The 21,111-nt window shown below is 46.5% G+C and overlaps 1 protein-coding gene across 1 annotated transcript in view; it reads left to right on the top strand.

The window, feature by feature from the left end:
* KLF7 (KLF transcription factor 7) overlaps window positions 1-21,111 on the top strand; it is a 218,772-nt gene that overhangs the window by 141,297 nt on the left and 56,364 nt on the right. Inside the window, exon 2 of the mRNA XM_069733701.1 lies at window positions 1,591-2,188. Within this exon, the coding sequence (XP_069589802.1) occupies window positions 1,591-2,188 (598 nt within the window). The remainder of the gene's footprint in view (window positions 1-1,590; window positions 2,189-21,111) is intronic.

The raw sequence follows: 21,111 nt of genomic DNA, 5'->3' as shown, positions 1-21,111 counted from the left end.
TGTTTTTCTGGATGAAAATTGGACAGTATTTTATACAGCCAGGTGAACATAGCTGTATACTGAATCTTTTCCCAACAAACCTATATATCTGTTCATCGCCTCCTCCATAGGCTTCTTTTGACAGATCAGACTCATGTTGAATGTGACAAGTCTCCTTTAATATAAAATGCCAGCAGCACATTTCTTATAACGTGATCCAAGATCATTACTGAAGAGCAGGCAATATCCACGGAATGGTTCTGCTATTACAGGGCGATATAATGTAAAGCTTCAGTGCAAAACTCCAAAGGAAATGGGAACAAGTGCGAGGACACATGGGTTAATGATCTGCGTCCGCAATGTTGTAGATTCTACAGTCATTTCTCTTACACTGTATCGTATAATGTAAAATGTTATGCAATGCTAATAAATATGGAATATATACATTTCTTAGGCAATGCCATAAAAGACTCATTATTGGAATGGCTCCTTTGCAGTAAATTTGTAGGACTGCTGGACGGCAAATCCCTTGTGGCTGCCCTTTAAGACTCATAAACCAGTCTGTAGTTTATGGTAGTCTGTAGTCTTTGTATAGAACAGCAGATGCAAGCTGTCACTCTTCATTGAATAACTGGCTTCTAAAGGGAGCAATTCTTCTAATAGATTTATATGTGTAAGGGGATTATTGCTACACTGTTCCTTAATGAAGGCTCACTTTATAGAGGTTGCATTAGATTAGGTAAGAAAAACAGCACCACTCTTCTGCACTGGCGGTGTACGGTATTGCTGCTAAAACCTCGCACAGCAGCACAGAGATAAAGTTTGAGCAAAGAGCAAATACTGTTGGCTTTGGAAGAGAGTTCAGCGGAGAGTTGTTGAAGATAAAACCAGTCCATTGGCAGCACCAGGACTCAGTTTAGCACTGTTGCTTTGAAGGTTTTCGGCTTGAATCTATCTCTGGTCACTATTTGCACAGATCTGTGTGGTGGTTGTACATAGGCTTGTAGGTAAACCTGCTACATCTGATAACATGATTTCACAACCCATACTATTTATATGTGCATGTAATAAAGACAAGTCCGGCAATACCTTTACATCGCCAGTCTGTTCCTCCATTACTGAGAAATCAGTGTTTAAATTGACCTGAAAATGAAGCTAAAGAGCTATGATAGATCTGAATCCTCTGTCACACCAGCTCTATCTTCTGCCCAGCACCGCCTCCTCCTGCTTGATTGACGACTCCTTTGCCTTCAGTCACACAGCATAGCCGTTCCCAGTCAGGCAGGAAAAGGCAGTGCTGGGCAGGGAATAGAGCTGCAGTGACAGAGGCTTCAGATCTACCATAGCTCTTCAGCTTCATTTCAATATCAATTCAAAAGTTGATTCAGAGAATTGGACTGGATAAAGGTAAAGCTACATGAGCATTTAGTTTGGTAGGGTGAAATCTTACTGACAGATTCCCTTTAAGTTAGACCCATAGTTGTAGTGGCTGGTCTAGTGAGCAGCATTAATTTTACCATTTCATCAGTGTAACTTGATTACTTGAATGTTTTTTAGCGTTTTCTGTCAAATATTCTTTACTGATGACATTTCTTTTCGGTTACTTCGTAGACCTGTCTGGAGTTGGAGCGGTATTTGCAGACCGAACCAAAGATGATGTCAGAGGCATTTGGAGAAGATTTAGATTCTTTCTTGAGCAGCTCTATTTCGCACGATGGATGTGCCCGTAAGCTGGATCCAATTCTAATTCCTCTGGACATCAGTACGTATGAGAAGCGTCCTAGTATGGACCTGCTACTTTCACAAGACAAACTGCTCTCAGAAACATGTGTCAGCTTACAGCCCGCCAGCTCCTCTACAGAATGTTATACCTCTGTAAATCAGGCACAGCTCAACGCAGTGACTTCACTAACGCCGCCATCTTCTCCGGAACTTGGCCGGCATCTGGTCAAGACCCCACAGTCTCTGTCTGCTTTGGATGGAACGGTAACATTAAAACTGGTTGCAAAAAAAGCCTCTGTCAGCTCTGGAAAGGCCACAGAGTCTGCCATAACATCGAAGTGTGGCCTAAGTGACAGTGAGCAGATCGGGAATGCAGGAGAGGCGTCACCGGAGAATAAGAAGAGAGTTCATAGGTGCCAGTTTAATGGCTGCAGAAAAGTCTACACAAAGAGCTCACATTTGAAGGCCCACCAGAGAACGCATACAGGTGAGTGACGGAACCTTCTTTCCATCTCAACGCTTCACTAACGTAACTGTGAAGTGGGAATTTGTGAGCCGTGATGTTGTTATGTAGCAGAATTCTTGTTTTTATGAGGATGTGCTAATCCATGGCAGTATTCTGTCTATTAAGGAAAACAAACATCAAACTCACTGAAAGGAATTAATAAGCACCCCTTACAAAATGGATCCATCATTTTCATCACTCTGTAAAAATGAAAAGTGATGTTTCCAGTCTGCAAAGAGGGTTATAAGAATTTTAATCTATGGGTTACAAAAACAGGGAAATCTGCGTATTCATGTGACCTCACAGACCGGAGGGCAATAATCAGAAATAGATGAAAAATGCTTCAGGATAATAGTAACAGAAGCAGAAGTTTTCTCAGTTGGGTGTTCACATCTTTGGTAAACTAGAATAGTTTAAAGGGGTTCTCCGCTACTAGGGCAGCCCCTTCTTGAAATAAATGTTTGGCCCCCAAAAAATGAAAAAACATATACGCTCCGTGCTGGCGCTGTTCCAGCGGTGTCAGCACTGACGGTCCAGGAGCTCTTGTGCAGTTCTTGTGACATGTGATGTCCGGCGCCCAATCAGCACTGGCGTCACTGTCCCCGCCTTCATACGGATTGAGCATGAAGAGGAAGTCAAGGATCAGCTGCAGCCCGGTCGTCCTCTTCATGTTCGATCCATACGAAGGTGGAGAGAGTGACGCCAGCGCTGATTGGACATCAGGCACCATGATTGGACATCAGGCACCAGAGCTCAGGGGCCGCGAGTCCTGACACTGCTGGAGCAGCGCCAGCATGGGACATCAGTATAGGCTTTTTATTTTATCGAGGCCAAACATTTAGTTCAAGAAAGGGTTGTCTTAGTAGTGGAGAACCTCTGTAAGTCATCTGGCACACCATCATTTTCTCCTCCTATAACAGATCAGAACACTGCATAATGCAGATGCAAATCTAGTGTAAGATTAAGGGGATTTTACAGTCTGAAATGAAAATTCTTCAGTCACTTTATGCAACTGCAGAATCGTGACAATAATGCATACACTGTCATGATTCCCCTGTAGACCCCAAGCGAGTGGGCTGTCTCCTGACCACCACGTCACATGGCGACAACACGCTAACTAGTACCATCTGGCTTCTCGCTACTCTCTTTTATTGAGTAGTCATCCTTAAAGAACATCAGGACTCAAGTACCTGGCTAAGGTCTATGTTTTGTATGGATCCATAATGGAGCTGCCATAGAGGTGCATGGTGTCTCTTCTGCACCTCTCCATGTCTCCAATCTAAAGCTGTTGTCCAGCCCAAAGAATGACATAGATGAGAGTTGAAGAATAAGTTATGTAAGTTACTAATGTAGTTGAAGTATGCCAGGTCCTCTAGTCGTTAGGTGTTGGCTCCATTTTCGGCTTAGGCAGCTCCTCTCTCTTTTGCTGATAACAGCAGCGAGTACCCAGGTTTGGCACAATACTAGTGTCTATGAAGGGGGCTGGCTAACTGCTAATTTCAGTAGCTGAGCTTTTCTATCTATGCATCAGTTGTGACAGAGAAAGGGAATGATGTTATGGGAAATGGCCGTCAGCCAGCAGGAAACCTGTCTATGCAGGAAACTCATTTCTGCATGCAGCACAGGACCCAAAGTGAAGCTGCCAAACCGGTGTGAGTGGACCACGATTGGCGCACCAGGCAAATGTGAACTAATCAACTAAATTATATACAGGGGTGTAACTATGATAGGTGCAGGGGCTGCTCGGGCCCTGGAGCTTATGGGGCCCAAAATATTCCTTTGGCCTATATGAAAGACGATTTCTATTAAAAACCTGCGATAGCTGGGAGACCTCTAGGAGATTTTGCACTGGGGCTCACGAGCTTCAAGTTATGCCACTTTTACATTCCTCACTTTTAATACACATTAATGTTTTTTCAATACGGAGGTATACTGCTTTTTATGGACACTGTTAGATCATGGCATGCTTCATCACATGTCTTTTGTGTGGAGGTGTTCTGAAGCAACTGGCGGAGCCTGTGGGGCAGCACGGAGGGGCTGTATGGCTGCACACATGCCTATGTCGTAGGCATGAGCTTAGGAGAACCAAAGGCACTTTACTACGAGGAATCTGTGGGATAATATCTCACTGTTGGGTTTCTAGCTGTTGTATATGCCTGCTTGTTATGGACACTCTGCTTTACCCCACAAGATAACCTGGGTTACCATATTGGGAAGCAAAGTACAAGTAATGTAGCAGAGACATTGGGAGCGGCAGGAATGGAAAGATCAGACATCACATAAATTTAAAAATTGAACATGAGCCAGAAATTGATTCTTTCCTATTCTCTTGCAGTTTTTTCAGCAGACAGTTTAAGCCAATTAGTAAGGATTATCTTCTGAAATCATAAAATCTTCAGAGCATCCCGAGATATATTTAACAGTACATACAATTTGCATTAATGGTTCAGAAGGGTGAGGTTTCTGGAAAGAAAATGGTCTGCATTTACAGTAAACACAATGCACTCTTCCTAAACTTTCACGCTCTGCTCAATCAGTGATAATTTACGCAGTGTTATTATATCCTTTGGAAAATCTGCAAAGCCAACAAGCCAAGAGTGTATGATGGCTGAGAAAGAAAAGAGGAGCTGCTGAGAGGATCTGCTGAATTCTGTACACAGTCTCATCTAAGAGTTTGTATATCTACGAATATACTGTCATGCCTGTTTCATTAAAGACCTCTATTCTACATAGAATAAGAATTCTATGACTATTCTAAGACTTCACATGGTTACATTCCTCGCTAATTCCTCCTGATAAGGGTGCACACAGCCATGTTGTCCTTATGAGTGTGACTCAACACACATCAGATCTCACCAACATTAATCTATGGGGCTGTGCACATGTCCGATTATTTCTTCAGGCCGGGGATAAAATCACAGCATGCCCGAGTTTGAGCTGATATACGGGTCACACTGGGCCTTACAAGTCAATGAATCTTTGGAAACAATCAGACCGCACCTGTAACCCTAGCCTAGTCATAGCTTGTGTCACCCTAGCCTAGACCTAGCTCTAGCTCTTGTGACCCTAGCCTAGACCTAGCTCTAGCTTATGTGACCCTAGACTAGACTTAGCTCTAGCTCTTGGGACCCTAGTCTAGCTCTATCTCGTGTGACCCTATCCTAACCATAGCTCATGTGACCATTTCCTTACACTAGCTCATGTGACACTTGTCTAGGCATAGCTCGCGTGACCCTAACCTAGCTCTAGCTCTTGTGAGCCTAGCCCTAGCTCTAGCTCATGTGACCCTAGCTCTAGCTCATGTGACCCTAGCCTAGCTCTTGTGACCCTAGCCTAACCATAGCTCGATTGACCGTTTCCTTACACTAGCTCGCGTGACCCTAGCCTAGCCACAGCTTGTGTGACCCTAGCCTAGGCCTAGCTCTAGCTCTTGTGAGCCTAGCCTAGCCCCAGCTCTAGCTCATGTGACCCTAGCTCTAGCTCATGTGACCCTAGCCTAGCTCTTGTGACCCTAGTCTAACCATAGCTCATGTGACCGTTTCCTTACACTAGCTCGTGTGACCCTAGCCTAGCCGTAGCTTGTGTGACCCTAGCTTAGACCTAGCTATAGCTCTTGTGACCCTAGCCTAGCCCTAGCTCTAGCTCATGTGACCCTAGCTCTAGCTCATATGACCCTAGCCTAGCTATAGCTCTTGTGACCCTAGCCTAACCATAGCTCATGTGACCATTTTCTTACACTAGCTCGTGTGACCCTAGCCTAACCATAGCTCATGTGACAGTTTCCTTGCACTAGCTCGTGTGACCCTAGCCTAGCCGTAGCTTGTGTGACCCTAGCTTAGACCTAGCTATAGCTCTTGTGACCCTAGCCTAGCCCTAGCTCTAGCTCATGTGACCCTAGCTCTAGCTCATATGATCCTAGCCTAGCTATAGCTCTTGTGACCCTAGCCTAACCATAGCTCATGTGACCCTAGCCTAGCCCTAGCTCGTGTGACCCTAACCTAGCCCTAGCTCGTGTGACCATAGCCTAGCCCTAGCTCGTGTTACCTTAGCCTAGCCCTAGCTTGTGTGACCTTTGTCTAGCCCTAGCTCATGTGACCCTAGCCTGGCCCTCGCTTGGGTGACCCTAGCCTAGCCCTAGCTCGTGTGACCTTAGCCTAGCCCTAGCTCGTGTGACTCTAGCTTAGCCCTAGCTTGTGTGACCTTTGTCTAGCCCTAGCTCATGTGACCCTAACCTAGCCCTAGCTCGTGTGACCATAGCCTAGCCCTAGCTCGTGTGACCTTAGCCTAGCCCTAGCTTGTGTGACCTTTGTCTAGCCCTAGCTTATGTGACCCTAGCCTGGCCCTCGCTCGGGTGACCCTAGCCTAGCCCTAGCTCGTGTGACCTTAGCCTAGCCCTAGCTCGTGTGACTCTAGCCTAGCCCTAGCTTGTGTGACCTTTGTCTAGCCCTAGCTCATGTGACCCTAGCATGGCCCTCGCTCGGGTGACCCTAGCCTAGCCCTAGCTCGAGTGACCCTAGCCTAGCCCTAGCTCGTGTGACTCTAACCCAGCTGTAGCTTGTGTGACGCTAACCTAACTCTAGCTTGTGTGACCATAGCCTAGCCCTATCTCTAGTTCTTGTGACCCTAGCCTAGCCCTAGCTCATGTGACCCTAGCCCTAGCTCTTGTGGACCTAGACTAATGGAAACAAATTGGCAACAAGTTTCACAACAGGGAACATCCCTACATGGTTTGATAGATAGTGTCTAATCAGTGCAGCAGGTGACCTATCTTATTGAAAAGGCAAATTATAAAATTCAGATGTAAATTTATTTCTACATTTCCAGGAGGAATACCAGAGTAACACAATGTCCTTAGAAAAAAGTGGTATATCTGTTATTTTATGGAGAATTCAATTGATTTAAAATAATCCACAATTCACTGAAATTGGCTGACTTTTAGGTACCAACCACAGCACTTCATATCCAGTAGAGAGACATAGCTATTCTAAGGGATTGTGTTACTATAGCCTTTATGTTGAGGCATGCTGAAAAGAAAAATGAAACAAAGTTGTCATTAATAGTAATTAAAAGTGATGCCCCATTACAATGATATCCACCGTAGATGCAAAGGATGGCGCTACCTTCCATCACCGCTCTACCTGTCAGTCTGGCTCTGTGGCTGGGCATGCCACACAATCCTCTGCCCGGTTTTCTATCAATATAGCGCTGTTTATCTTATGTCATTGTAAGATTATATTCCTCAGTTTCAGACAGCTCTATTCAAATGCATGTACCCTTGGACCAATATAGGGCTGTAGATGGCAAAATGCAGCAAAAATAGACCTTATGTGTTACATTTACACATTTTCGGGTGATTGAGCACTTGTGTGCAAATGAGATTGTGGCAGAGATTGAGAAGGGCTCTGCAGGCACAAAGGAACAATACTGCCAAGGATATTTACCCAAATGTAAACTAAGATACGGATAATTTAGTTTATCGGAGCCAGATCACATATGAGGGAATTTGTGCACATTCTGTAAATAACAAGTGGGGACATCCTGGAACCTCATGTACTAGTCTTCATGGTGGTCTTATCAAAGGGGTGCTATGAATGGCCCTTCTATGCACCAATATAGCCAGCATGTTTTTACTAATATATTGTTTCCCCCCAGTGCCCTGTTTCTCTACATTACAGGTCCTGTGACTGCACTATTTGGATTTCTCATGACTGCGTATTCCAAGATGGGACCTCCGAGATACCAGGCCTCTCTTACCACATTGATTCTTATACCCCCCAGACTAATTAATGCCCCTTAAATTAAAAACACAACAATTAATTTCTTTTGGATAATTTGGCCACAGCGGCCATTTTATTAAATAACAAACATAACAACCAATTATACATTTGTATAAAACTTGAGGGGAGGGTTCTTGGAGCTAATAAATCTGGCACCTAATAGGCAAAGCCCAAAACCAACATGGAAAAAACCCCTTCTTTACCCTCAGCCGTAACCACCAGCTCGAGGGCACCATGTAACCCGTTTACCGGGCAAACCAACCCCAAAGCTCCCGAGGTCAAATCCCCGTCCAGAGCCAGTAAACCAAAGCCAGATCAGCCCCCTGAAACCAACTCCAAGAACCCCGCCCCCCGCCAACCACGAGCAGCACTGAACACCTCAGGCTCGCGAGTGCCCCACCACCGCCATGGCCCTCTCCACCCCTTCTTGTATTGCCAACATCCACAAATCCAAACCAATATCATTCAAATGAACGCCATCGCTCCTCCAGTAATTTCCAACACCGGCTTCCAACTCAAAGTGGTGAACCGCCATCCCCCTGTTCCGAGAAACAAAACTCGCCACAGCCCTATTTAACTTAACCCGGGCCCTATTGATACCCTTCATAGAGCGTGCTGCCCTCCACGTTTTTCTGGGCACAATGTCGGACCACACCGTAACCATCCCTGGAAAGGATACCCACAATCGCAAAAGATCATACCGTATATCTCGAATTAATTCTCTCACCGGCTTAGACCCCAAATCATTACCACCCAAATGTACAACAACGATATCCGGGGAACGATCCAAACTAACCGATCGGGAAAATTCGGTCAAAAACCCGCGCCACGACATGCCCCGAAAACCCAACCAACGGACCACCACCGCCTCCCTCTGAAATCCCAATTGCCTACCATCTTGTCTAACATCGGCACGAATCGCCCCCCAATGCACGAAAGAATGTCCGAAAATCCACGCCAGAAGTGGGGTCCGTCCTGCAAAATACAATGATGATTAATACCCCCACTAATCAAGTAACAAATCAATTACGCACATAAGATAAATAACGATTCGACGACCACCTGCCAATACGACGAATCACCTCCGGACCCAGCCCCAAACCAGCAGCCTCAGATGCTGCCCCAATTCGAAATGAATGCGTCCCAAATGACAACGGATCCAGGCCTAAAATTGTCAACGCTTGTCTCAATACTGCCGTGAACTGGAACCGCGATAAAAATTCACCCTGACGGTGCCGCAAAAGTGGGCCAGACCTATCTGGGTCCAAACCCCAATAATCTTCCAAACACCTATGAGGGCACATCGCCCCCTCAACCACTTTTCCTAAAACCACACGCCTTCCTTTTCCCAACTGATCAGTCTTCGACCGCCGAATCCAAAACGCAACCCCACCTGACCAAAATTCAATATCCTCCGCCAACAAACCCCCAGCTGTGAACCTGCTAGGGGAAACCAGCTCCCCTATTCTCAAAGCCCTGAAAAAGGCTAGCGAAAACGCCAGTCAAAACAGAACAGCCTCATAATCAGAACTACAAACTTCCCCCAAAGCTACCCCCAAACGCTCCAACATCCCGAAAGATATGGGCCGCCGAGTATCACAAGTTGAAAAACCCCTTCTAAAACCTTTTAATGCCTGCCGAATCAAGAAATCCTTAGTAACATCAACGGAACCCTGGAGCTTAAAACCAAAAGCAACGCCAGCTATAAATTTATTCAATTTCGACACGGACCAACCCCATTCCTCCGCCGATCCAATTAAAAGCAACAACGCCATCACCCTGTCACCATCCGATTCGACCGAACCCAACTGTTCCAACCACCCTTCCCACAAATGCCATGACGCCTCATAACCTGACCACGTCCTTCCAGACACTGACGACTGTATCAGCCGACCTCCTCGTCCGCAACAATCTGCCACAAATGAAAAGGGCATGTCGTTCCTGCATCTTCCGCTTCTGGAGCCAACTCCCGAAAACGTTCCCACTGCAAACGAGACAGAGCATCGGCTATAGAGTTTTGCACGCCGGGAACATGTACAGCTGAAATCCATGTATTCAACTCTAAGCACCGCAAAACTAACTCCCGAACCAATTTGATACCGGAGGAGATGACGAAGACAGACTATTGATCACCGACACCACACTCGAATTGTCGCAATGGAAACGTATCCGCCTATCCTTAAAAGTACTGCCCCAAATGAACACCGAAACCACCATTGGAAACAACTCCAACAACGCCAAATTTTTTGTAAACCCCGCTTCGCACCACCAATCCGGCCAACCCCCAACGCTCCACTTTCCAGCACAATAAGCCCCGTATCCGACACTACCTGCCGCGTCCGTAAAAATTTCACAATCAAAATCGTTCAAATCCTCCTGTTGGATCAGGGCCCTACCATTGTAGTTGTCCAAAAAACGCGTCCAAACCGCCAAATCCTCCTTGTGCTCTTTGTTCAAGCGTACAAAATGATGCGCAGACCGCACACCGGCCGTAGCTCTCGACAACCTCCTACAAAATATCCTGCCCATCGGCATAATACGGCACGCAAAGTTCAACCGCCCCAACAGTGACTGAAGCTCTTTCAACGTAACCTTGCGCAGCTTCTCGCATCTCATTACCTCTTGCCGTAGGGCCAACAGCTTCTCCTCAGGCAAGCGACACTCCATCTTCTCTGAATCTATGAGAATTCCTAAAAAACTCAACACTGTGACAGGTCCCTCCGTTTTATCACGCGCTAAGGGGACCCCAAACTGACCTGCTACCCACTCCATCGTAGCCAACAAATTACCACACAACAAAGAATCCGGGGGGCCAACAAACAAAAAATCGTCTAAGTAATGAATAACCGACGGAACTTGAGAAACATCCCGAACGACCCACTCCAGAAAAGTACTAAAGGCTTCAAACAACGAGCAGGAAATCGAACAACCCATCGGCAAACACCTATCCAAATAGAACCCCCCGTTCCAAAAGCATCCTAACAGCGGAATGCTATCGGGGTGAACCGGAAGCAGACGAAAAGCCGATTCAACATTTGTCTTAGCCATTAGCGCACCTGTGCCATACCTACGCACCCATTGCACCACAGCATCAAAAGAGGTATAAACCACAGAGCAGAGATCATCCGCTATCCCGTCATTCACTGACTGGCCCTTCGGATAAGACAAATGCTGAATAAGGCGAAACTTGTTGGGCTCTTTTTTAGGGACAAACCCAAGCGGCGAAACAACCACCCCTTCTACAGGTAAATCACTAAACTGCCCCGCCATGCGCCCCAGCTCCACCTCCTTTGCCAATTTTGCCGTAACCACATCCGGCTGCAGGTTAGCCGACCTCAGATTCTTTTTTGAAAAGGGGATAGCATGAGCCGGATGAGGAATTCTAAAACCCTCAGAAAAACCATCCCACAACAAGCTGGCCTTTTCCCTATCCGGATACCTACTTAGATAAGGGGCCATCCTTAGAACCTTCACCGGTGTCACCCCCATGACCGCCTCCCACTCCTGGTTTACCCCTCGCTTTCTTAAAACACTTGGCCGCTCCATGTGAGGCCCCTCCACAGTGGGAACAGACATGCTTGAACTTGCATGTGCTGCCATATTTGCATTGGCCATCATTGAACTGCCAACACGTCCCTGTTTTGTCCTTAGCCCCTTGTGACCCCTGTCCTCCACTTCCTTGTCCTGACTGCTGACCGCTACTCCCTCCACCCCCATGAAAGGACTGCCCAAACCTCGTCAGAGCCATCACCTTCAACCACAAACCTATGTCTTTTTGTTCCCACTTTATCTCGGGTCTAATCGCCTTCCTTTGCCGAAACTGCTCGTCATAGCGTAACCACGCCTGGCCCCCATACGCCCTGTATGCTTCCCCTATCGCATCGACATAGCAGAACAAACCTGTACAGTTCTCCGGAAACTTCTCACCTATAACTCCTGCCAAAATAAAAAACGCCTGCTGCCAATTCGCAAACGTCTGCGGTATCAATCGTCAACGCCTCTTCTCCTCCTCCTCCTTTTTACTATCCTCTTTCTTACACTTATCCAGATTAAACTTCTCCAGGGGCAACAGAGAAAAAATTTCTACATATTCGTCCTTCCATATTTTTTCCTTAACTTCTTTCTTTAAATGAGCCCCCAACGGCCCCTCAAAACACACATAAACCTCGCCCTTAGCTCTATCATCCAACTTGATTCTATCCCCTTTTTCCTTGTCAGTCTGCACCGACACCGACACCCCCTCCGATGACGCCTGTTCAACACCACTCACCCTACCGGACCCGACTCCCACTCCCGAACCCGTACCGGAAACCGGCAACCAAGCCCCTAACGGAGATGACCGCACACTATCCCGGCCCTCCCCATCCAATCTCCTCAAAATCTGGGACATACCCACCAAAAGCTCTCTGACCCCCGGGACCCCCACGGTGCTGGGCCCCCCACTCCCCGCCAAATCGACCCCACCATACCAACTATCCCCAACCCGAGCACCACTATCCCACCCCGCAACAGAATCATTTTCGTACTCAAGAAAGCTGCGCGGGTGCTGTGTCCCCGCCAGCCGTGCGATCACCGAACTCCCGCGGGTCGCTCCTGGAACCGGAATCCTCGGCGCCGCTGTGTTGCTCCAGGCCCGCGCCCCTGGCCTCCACGTCACCAGGGGGGACCGGAGCAGGAGAACTGGAACTTTCCCTGGACCTTCTGGGTGACCTGGACCTGGCCGCCGCCAGCCCGACTCCGGACCTGTCTTCTTGCTGGGCTCTCCCACGAGCCCCAGCAGCTGCCACTGTTCTTCCCCGCCGTGCTGGGCCAGGCTGTGGGGTTGAGGTGCGCCTGCCCGTCGCTCTGCCTCTTGCCGCGCCGCCTCTGCCAGGCACCCGGGGTGTTCCAAACCCCGAGGTACCCGCTGCCACTCCGCTGCTGCTCGCTTGTCCCACCGCTCCCTGCGTGCTGCTCCTCGTCGCCGGTGACGTTGCCGGCGCCGCAGACACCGCTGCTGCTCGCCGGGTACCGCTCCTGCTGGGCGCCGCCATATTGGAGCCGCGAACCGGAAGTCCTCCAGGCACTTCCGGTGCGGCCTGCGCTCCACTCTGGGCCTGTGACGCCGCTGCTCCCGACCTCCGTCGAGCAACCGCAACGCCGGCCTGTGGATTCCTGCCGGAGGACGGGCCGGATGGGGTTGCCACGCCCTCCGATCTCTGGCGACAGCCGCTCTGGAGGACGGGTCCTCCTGGTTCTGGTCCCCTGAGCTCCTGGACTGCCCAGCAAAGACGCAAGCTGGTCCTCCAGCCAGCCTCCCCGCCGCGACCTCGCCATCTCCCGCAGCTGCCCCAGGATTTAGTTGACGGAGGCCATCCTGCACGTCTTCTCAGGTCAGTTATTCCAGCAGTAATGGCCCCTTTCCCGCACTTTTCCCATGACCCGCCCCCCCCAGCAGACCACCCCACTACTCCTCCCCATCCCCTGAACCAATCCCTTCTCCCTGCACTAATATTTAAAAATTGCTCCCCTGCATTCCCTTGGCAACGCAGTCATGGGGGGCTTTCCTTAACTCCGTTCCTCCAGCCCCCCCTCTTCACTTCCTCTGATGCCAAGATCAGTTGCCACATGAGTCTATGTCGCCTCAAAATGCCACATCACAGATATAATGCTATAGATAGATATATATGCACCAATTATCTGCAATAGCTATAGCAAAGGAGGAGAATCATAAAGTATAACTTTTATTTACTGATCATATAGAAAGCCTTCTGGCTATATAAAAAAGTCAAACATATATACATTAATGCCCACTGGATGGATGACAGGATACATTCCACAATTACCGTAACTAAAGAGTTTGTGACAAAACAATAACCTGCCACAAGGGCACAACCAAGTGATGAGAACAAAGCTACTCCATGAAGAAAGGGACAATCTCAACAGTAAAAAGAGAACGCCGTGGCTATATAAGGTGGTATGCCTCGTAATAGCCGCCTTAGTAATGAAATAATGTCCACCGACGACCCACATCGGGAGCGCCGTCACATTGGTATGAACAACCCTGATGAATCAGATAAAGGGAACGTGTCAGGAGTATTTGGGAACATCTGTGGCGACATAGTTCCTGTGTGTGAGGTAATGTGTGCCTCGTGGATGATAATACACACACGAGGAGCTAGAAGGAACTTCCCCCGGACCCCAGAGTGCAGCGTAACTGGTGAGAGCATCCATTTTTCATGGAGTAGCTTTGTTCACACCACTTGGCAGGTCATTGTTTTGACACAAACTCTTTAGTTAATTGTGGAATGTTTCCCGTCGTCCAGTGGGCACTAATGTAGAGGTGTTTGTCTTTTTATATAGCCAGAAGGCTTTTTATACGATTAGTACTTAAAAGTTCTATTTTATGATTCTCTACCTTTGCTATAGCTAAAATGCAATGTCACCAGCAATATCAGCTGTCATGGGGAATCAAGACGTGACATCCATGGATGTGCGAAAGATCCGAATAATGCAGTCACTCGATCTGAGATTTGGACCAACGGGGTCACTGGGAAGAAGAGTGTTAGTGTTTTTAAATGTTTTTTTTTTTTTTTTAATTCTGTGTGGTTAATGGATTATATAATACATTGGTTAATTTTTGCATGTTGATCCCTGCAATTTGCATGTTTCTTTCTCTTTTGATAAGAATGTTAGTGACGTTCATGTGCTGGCTGTATTGGTGGCTAGACAGGCCTTTCAGGCCTTTAATTACACCTGTCAGATATGTTTCATTCATTTATTTGCCTTTACGGTAGCATTTCTCACTCCTTCCTCCTTTATATAAATACTAGATGGTGGCCCGATTCTAACGCATCGGGTATTCTAGAATATGCATGTCCACGTAGTATATTGCCCAGCCACGTAGTATATTGCCCAGTCACGTAGCATATTGCCCAGCTACGTAGTATATTGCCCAGCCACGTAGAATATTGCCCAGCCACGTAGTATATTGCCCAGCCACGTAGTATATTGCCCAGCCACGTAGTATATTGCCCAGCTACGTAGTATATTGCCCAGCCACGTAGTATATTGCCCAGCTACGTAGTATATTGCCCAGTCACGTAGTATATTGCCCAGTCACGTAGTATATTGCCCAGTCACGTGGTATATTGCTTAGTCACGTAGTATATTGCCCAGTCACGTAGTATATTGCCCAGTCACGTAGTATATTGCCCAGTCACGTAGAATATATTGCCCAGCCACGTAGTATATTGCCCAGCTACATAGTATATTGCCCAGTCACGTAGTATATTGCCCAGTCACGTAGTATATTGCCCAGCTACATAGTATATTGCCCAGTCATGTAGTATATTGCCCAGTCACATAGTATATTGCCCAGCCACATAGTATATTGTCCAGCCACATAGTATATTGCCCTGCCTCGTAGTATATTGCCCAGCCACGTAGTATATTGCCCAGCCACGTAGTATATTACACAGTGACGGAGTATACAGCACAGAGCCACGTAGTATACAGACTTAAAATAAAAAATAAACATATACTCACCCTCCGAAAGCCCGTTGAAGTCCTGGCCCTGTGTGCGATGCACGCGGCAGCTTCCGGTCCCAGGGTTGGTATGGGCGCAGGACCTGTGATGACGTTGCGGTCACATGACCGTGACGCCATGGCAGGTCCTTCTCGCAGGACCTGTGATGACGTCGCGGTCACATGACCGTGACGTCATGGCAGGTCCTTCTCGCATACCATCCTTGCTACTGGAACCTGCCGCTTGTATGGAGCGGTCACCGGAGCGTCGCAAGGAGCGGGAAAGACAGCGGAAGGTGAGTATATAATGATTTTTTATTTTTTTTATTATTTTTACCATTAGATCTTTTTACTATTGAGGCTGCATAGGCAGCATCAATAGTAAAAATTTGGTCACACAGGGTTAATAGCAGCGTTAATGGAGTGCGTTACACCGCGGCATAATGCGATCCGTTAGCGCTGCCATCAACCCTGACTGGAGGGGATAATGGAGCGGGCACTGACTGCGGGGAGGAAGGAGCGGCCATTTTGGCGCCGGACTGTGGCCGATTGGTCGTGGCTGTTTTGCCGCGACCAATCAGCGAGTTGGATTTCCGTGACAGACAGAGGCCGCGACCAATGAATATCTGGGACAGACAGACAGACGGAAGTACCCCTTAGACAATTATATAGTAGATGGGGTGAGAAACACTGAGCATCAACCTCCTGATATGGAAAGGATTGTCCCTGGGGTAGGAAAGGTAAACTGAGAAATGAAAACAAACTGTCTTGGGGTCTAAGTTCACACTGCGTTAGCAGCAGCCCGTTCAGCACATACGCTAACGGGCTGCTGTAACGCAAGTGCCGGCATTTGCATCGCGCTAGCGCAGATAGAGCATCTGCTAGCTCTATGCCAGGTTCACATTGCGTCAAGGCAGTCCGTTAGACGGACTACGTTACACCGCAGCATAAACGTGGTGTAACGTAGTCCGTTACGGCCGCCATTGACTGCAATGTCGGATGCATCGCTAGCGCACGCCCACAATCTATCTGAACACCGGCACTTGCGCTAGCAGCAGCTTATTAGCGTATGTGCTGAATAGGCTGCTGCTAGCGCAGTGTGAACCCGGCGGTGTTCAGTGTGCCTGACATCAGGAGCCCCACACATTGGACACTTGGCCTGTCCTGCAGACATGGTGGGCTTCTGCTGACTCCCCCCTTGTGTATGGCTGGGTAGCAGGATAGGTTTGTCTGCAGTCCTATCACATGGACAGCATAGTGTGAGAGATGACAAATCTAGCTCTGCTACGTCCGCCCATCCGTGTGGCGTGCATATCAGGACTCGCTCTTGATGCAATACACCTACAACCATTGTTTTCTTACCAGACGCATATGATTACTTTCCATGAGATTGATGGTGCTGAATCATACATACAGGTTTCCTTTCACTCTCTTATGTAATAACCCGAGGAGGTGAATACAGTGTAATTAGGGCCGAGCAGAGCGCCAGAGCAAGGTGCTACAGAAGGAGAAGGCGCCGAGCGAGGAGGGGGCGCCATGGTGATGAGGTTGCTAAGTAACCCCTTCAGCAGTAGATGCAGCCTGCTAATTGGCCGGCCTGTTTAGGCTGGGTGCCGGCCCTCGCTTTCTCCTCAGCTGTTTCCTCTGTTGCTAGACTACTGCTTCTCTTCTCCGGCTCGCACTCCATCCTGACAGCTAATTGGCTGCTGGCTGCTTGGTGTTTCTGCCGGGTACCAGTCTGAGCCTGCATCTCGGCTGTTATCCCTGGAGGCAGGCGGGGGAGGGGGAGAGCCAGTGAGAAGGATATGTCAGCAATTAATGGAGCACAAGTGTAAATTCTACACAATGTCTGCCACCTGCGGCCCCCCTGAATCAGCCAAAAAAAAAAAACACAAATCCTTTCTGGCTCTGAGCACATCACAAGCCTGTCTTTCCCGGATTAGCTTTGTGACTTTGTTAAAAGATGGATGTAGGTCTTTTTTTTATGTAATTTCTAGGAAAAGCACATAAATCGAGGGTTATTTACAGTCTACAGCAAAAAAGGGGTTAAATGCAAATGCAGCAAAACAACCGTCATCAAAGCCGGGTATCAGAGGCCTCGGAATTTACTTAGCATTTTTATTTGTTGGATGTTGGGTACATAAAAAAATTATCATGTTTTAAACCAGTTTTTGCTAACTTAACCCCCCCCCCCCCCCATAATGTTCTGGTATTTTTTACATGCATGCCCCTTTTCATGCTGCAGTTTGCAGCAAAAAGCGCTGAAAAAAGGCAGAAATTCACACATCCACTTCAGTTTCAAAGACAAGAGATTTTCCCCCATCTGGCGTCGGTTTTGCTTCCGTTTTTCACGGTATATCCTTTTTGTATCTGCCTGCTACAGTTTTTAAAAATGGATAAAAAAGACAGACTGTCAAAACTCATTTTTAATTAGTAGTTGCCAAAAAATCAATTAAAAATGAATGAAACATGGCTGGAAAGCTGAAATCATACATCTTCCATTTTTCATATGCTTTTGACAGATTTCCGTAGACGTATGACCAAGGGCACGCTCTGATTAGACATGTTGTGAACACCTACGGCCACAATCCTTGTAATAAGGCTTATATGCATCATAAACAGCAATAACCCAAATTTTGAAAAATGCAAGCTAATATATATTTAAAGCGTCATATTTATTAGAATATTATTATTATTATTTATTATTATTATAGCCATGGTGTTTTACATGTAAAAAGGGTATACATAACCAAAAATAAGTGCAATAATCTTGAACAAAACGAGTCACAGACTGGTACAGGAGGAGAGAGGACCCGGCCCACGAGGGCTCACAGTTTACAAGGGATGGGCGAGGATGGGTGAAATAACATACAATAATGATGAGACAGCACAGGTAAGGAAAGAATAGGGGACGCCTGGTATAAATATATCTACGATATATCTACATAGATGAAAAACAAAGTTGGTATACAGCCTGATTAGTAAATAAGACCCGGGTATACAATTTAACTACAGTGGTTTATAAATGTGCATGCACAATTCATATACGGTATATATATATATATATATATATATATATATATATACTGTATATATATGAAAATTGTGAGCCCTCGCTGAAAGGGTCCTCTCTTCTCTTGTACCAGTCGGTGACTCGTTTTGTACAAGACTAATTGTAATTGTTTTTTGTTATGTTTTTTTTTCCTTCAGCATGAATGACAAGAGCCAATACAAGTCATTGGATCTGCATAGATACGTTTAGTACATGGATGACATCCATGTGGCCTCTATGTGACACATACTAGAATAGAAAGCAGAATAGAAATTAGAAATCTTTATGTGCTAACCCTTTGCCATCATGCGCCGTACATATACTGCTCTGCAGTAGCTGCGTTCTCGCAAACAGCAGTATATGTATGGCGCGGCAATCGCATGCGGGTGTCAGCTCTGTGTGACAGCTGACACCCTGCAGCGGTGCTAGCACTGATCGCGGACATTTTACCCCTTTGATGCTGCTGTCAGTAGTGACATCGGCATAGAAGAGAACTCATTTCTTGCACACTTCCATCAGGACAACGCGATGCGATCACGTTGTCCTGATGGTTTCCATGGAGACCCTCGGCCCCAAGATGGCCGTGGGGTCCTTCCGGATCCTGCAGGGACGGTGGCTTGTGAGCGCCTGCTGAGAGCTGCCACTGACATGCCTCCTTCCCTGCCTGTCTGATTCTGATGTGATACTTTGTAGCGCATTAGCATTGCTGAGTCTCAGATCTGCGATCTGACACTGTACAGCGATGTCCAAGGACGGGACATTGTAAAAAAGTTTAAAAAAAAAAAAAATTAGAAAGTGTAAAAATATTTTTTTTTTAAATCCCTAAATAAAGAAAAAAGAAATAAATATTTTTCTAATAAATACATTTATTTATGTAAATCTAAAAATAAGCAATAAAAGTACATATATTTGGTATCGCCCTTCCATAACAACTCGCTCTATAAAACTGTGCCACTAGTTAACCCCTTCAGTGAACACTGTAAAAAAAAAAAAAAAAACGACGCAAAAAGCAACGCTTTATCATTGTACCACTGAACAAAAAGTGCAATAAAACAGTGATGTAAATAAAAATAGTACCGCTAAAAACGTTATAAAAAAAGAATAAAGCATTGCAAAAATAATTATTTCTTTTCTATAAAATAGTTTTTATTGTGTAAAAGAACCAAAACATACAAAAACATATAAATTGGGTATCGCTATAATCGTTCTGACCCGAAGAATAAAGCGGTCTTACCAATTTTACCACAAGCAGAACGGTATAAAAAAAAAAAAAAAAAAAGCAATTCCTGAATTCCTGGTTTTGTTCACTCTGTCTCCCAAAAATCAGAATAAAAAGCAATCAAAAATTGTCATGAGCCCGAAAATGGTACCAATAAAAACGTGAGCTCGTCCTGCTAAAACGAAGCCATAACATGACTTTGTCGGCCGAAATATGGAAAAATTATAGCTCCCAAAATATGGTGATGCCAAAACTAGTTTTCACAATAAAAAGCGTCTGTTAGTTTGTGACAGCAGCCAAGCATAAAAACCCGATATAAATCTGTTATCGCTGTAATCGCACCAACTCAAAGAATAAAGTGATCTAATCACTCATTCCTCACGAGGAACGGTGTGAAAAATAAATAAAGCCAATTCTTCATCTGCTGTTGATTTTTTCATTCTGCCTCCTAAAGATCGCAGTAAGGATCGGCACACATTTATCCGGTGCTCTGCACTGATCGCTTACACCGGGGTTTCCATGTAAATCTCTAAAATACGTTATTTAGACAGAACCCCCGGAGGAAGATTCCCAATAATGAGGCAGATGAAGGCACTGTAGACGCCATAGGACCTGCGACACAGCGGTGTCCGTTTTTATAGGATTGCATAAGAGTGCCGTCGGCCACAGTTTTATGCACTTCTGAAAAGGACAGAGTCCAGAGTAACTCTGCTGCCTCATTATAGTGAATGGATCCCTCGGGAGTTTCCTCTGTCACGTTACTCAGAGATTGAGATGGAAACCCCAGAGTAAGTGCTCAGCATAGAGCATTGGATAAATGTGATCTCAAATGTTATGTAAAATGTTCCCAATAAAAGCTTCAACTCAGTTCACAAAAATGCAAGTACCTACTCAGGTCTGTCTTCTCTTAACGGAAATATAAGGGGCTTCCACATTACTTTTAGCAGAAAGCCTCTGGAAAAGCTAAATGGCTCCTCGCTCCCCAAGAGAAATACAGTAAATTCTCCTCTCCCAAATCCATATGTCCCTCTCCCTTCTGAGCCCCAGTGTGCCTAAATCACATTTAGCGCCCACATGTTTGGCATTCCTGTAGTAATGAGAGCCCGCCTAATTTACAGGTGTGTGTCTCCAGAAGCATGAGTTGGGCATAATGTACTGGTGACTGCAACATACTGGTCACTACAACTATTTACACTCGGCAACATCCACTGCTGCTTGTGTCTGGAAAACACCCATGGTGTCAAAATCATCACTACCTCTGTAGGTAAATCCGTTACAGTTTGGCTGCAGCTGTGTGGACCAGCAAGGCCCAGACTTAGACAATACCGGGTCAAGCACCGAAGACCTGAAC

Source organism: Ranitomeya imitator, chromosome 7 (genome assembly GCF_032444005.1).
Source record: "Ranitomeya imitator isolate aRanImi1 chromosome 7, aRanImi1.pri, whole genome shotgun sequence".
Lineage (NCBI taxonomy): Eukaryota > Metazoa > Chordata > Amphibia > Anura > Dendrobatidae > Ranitomeya > Ranitomeya imitator.
This window is presented reverse-complemented; position numbering and strand designations above follow the sequence as displayed.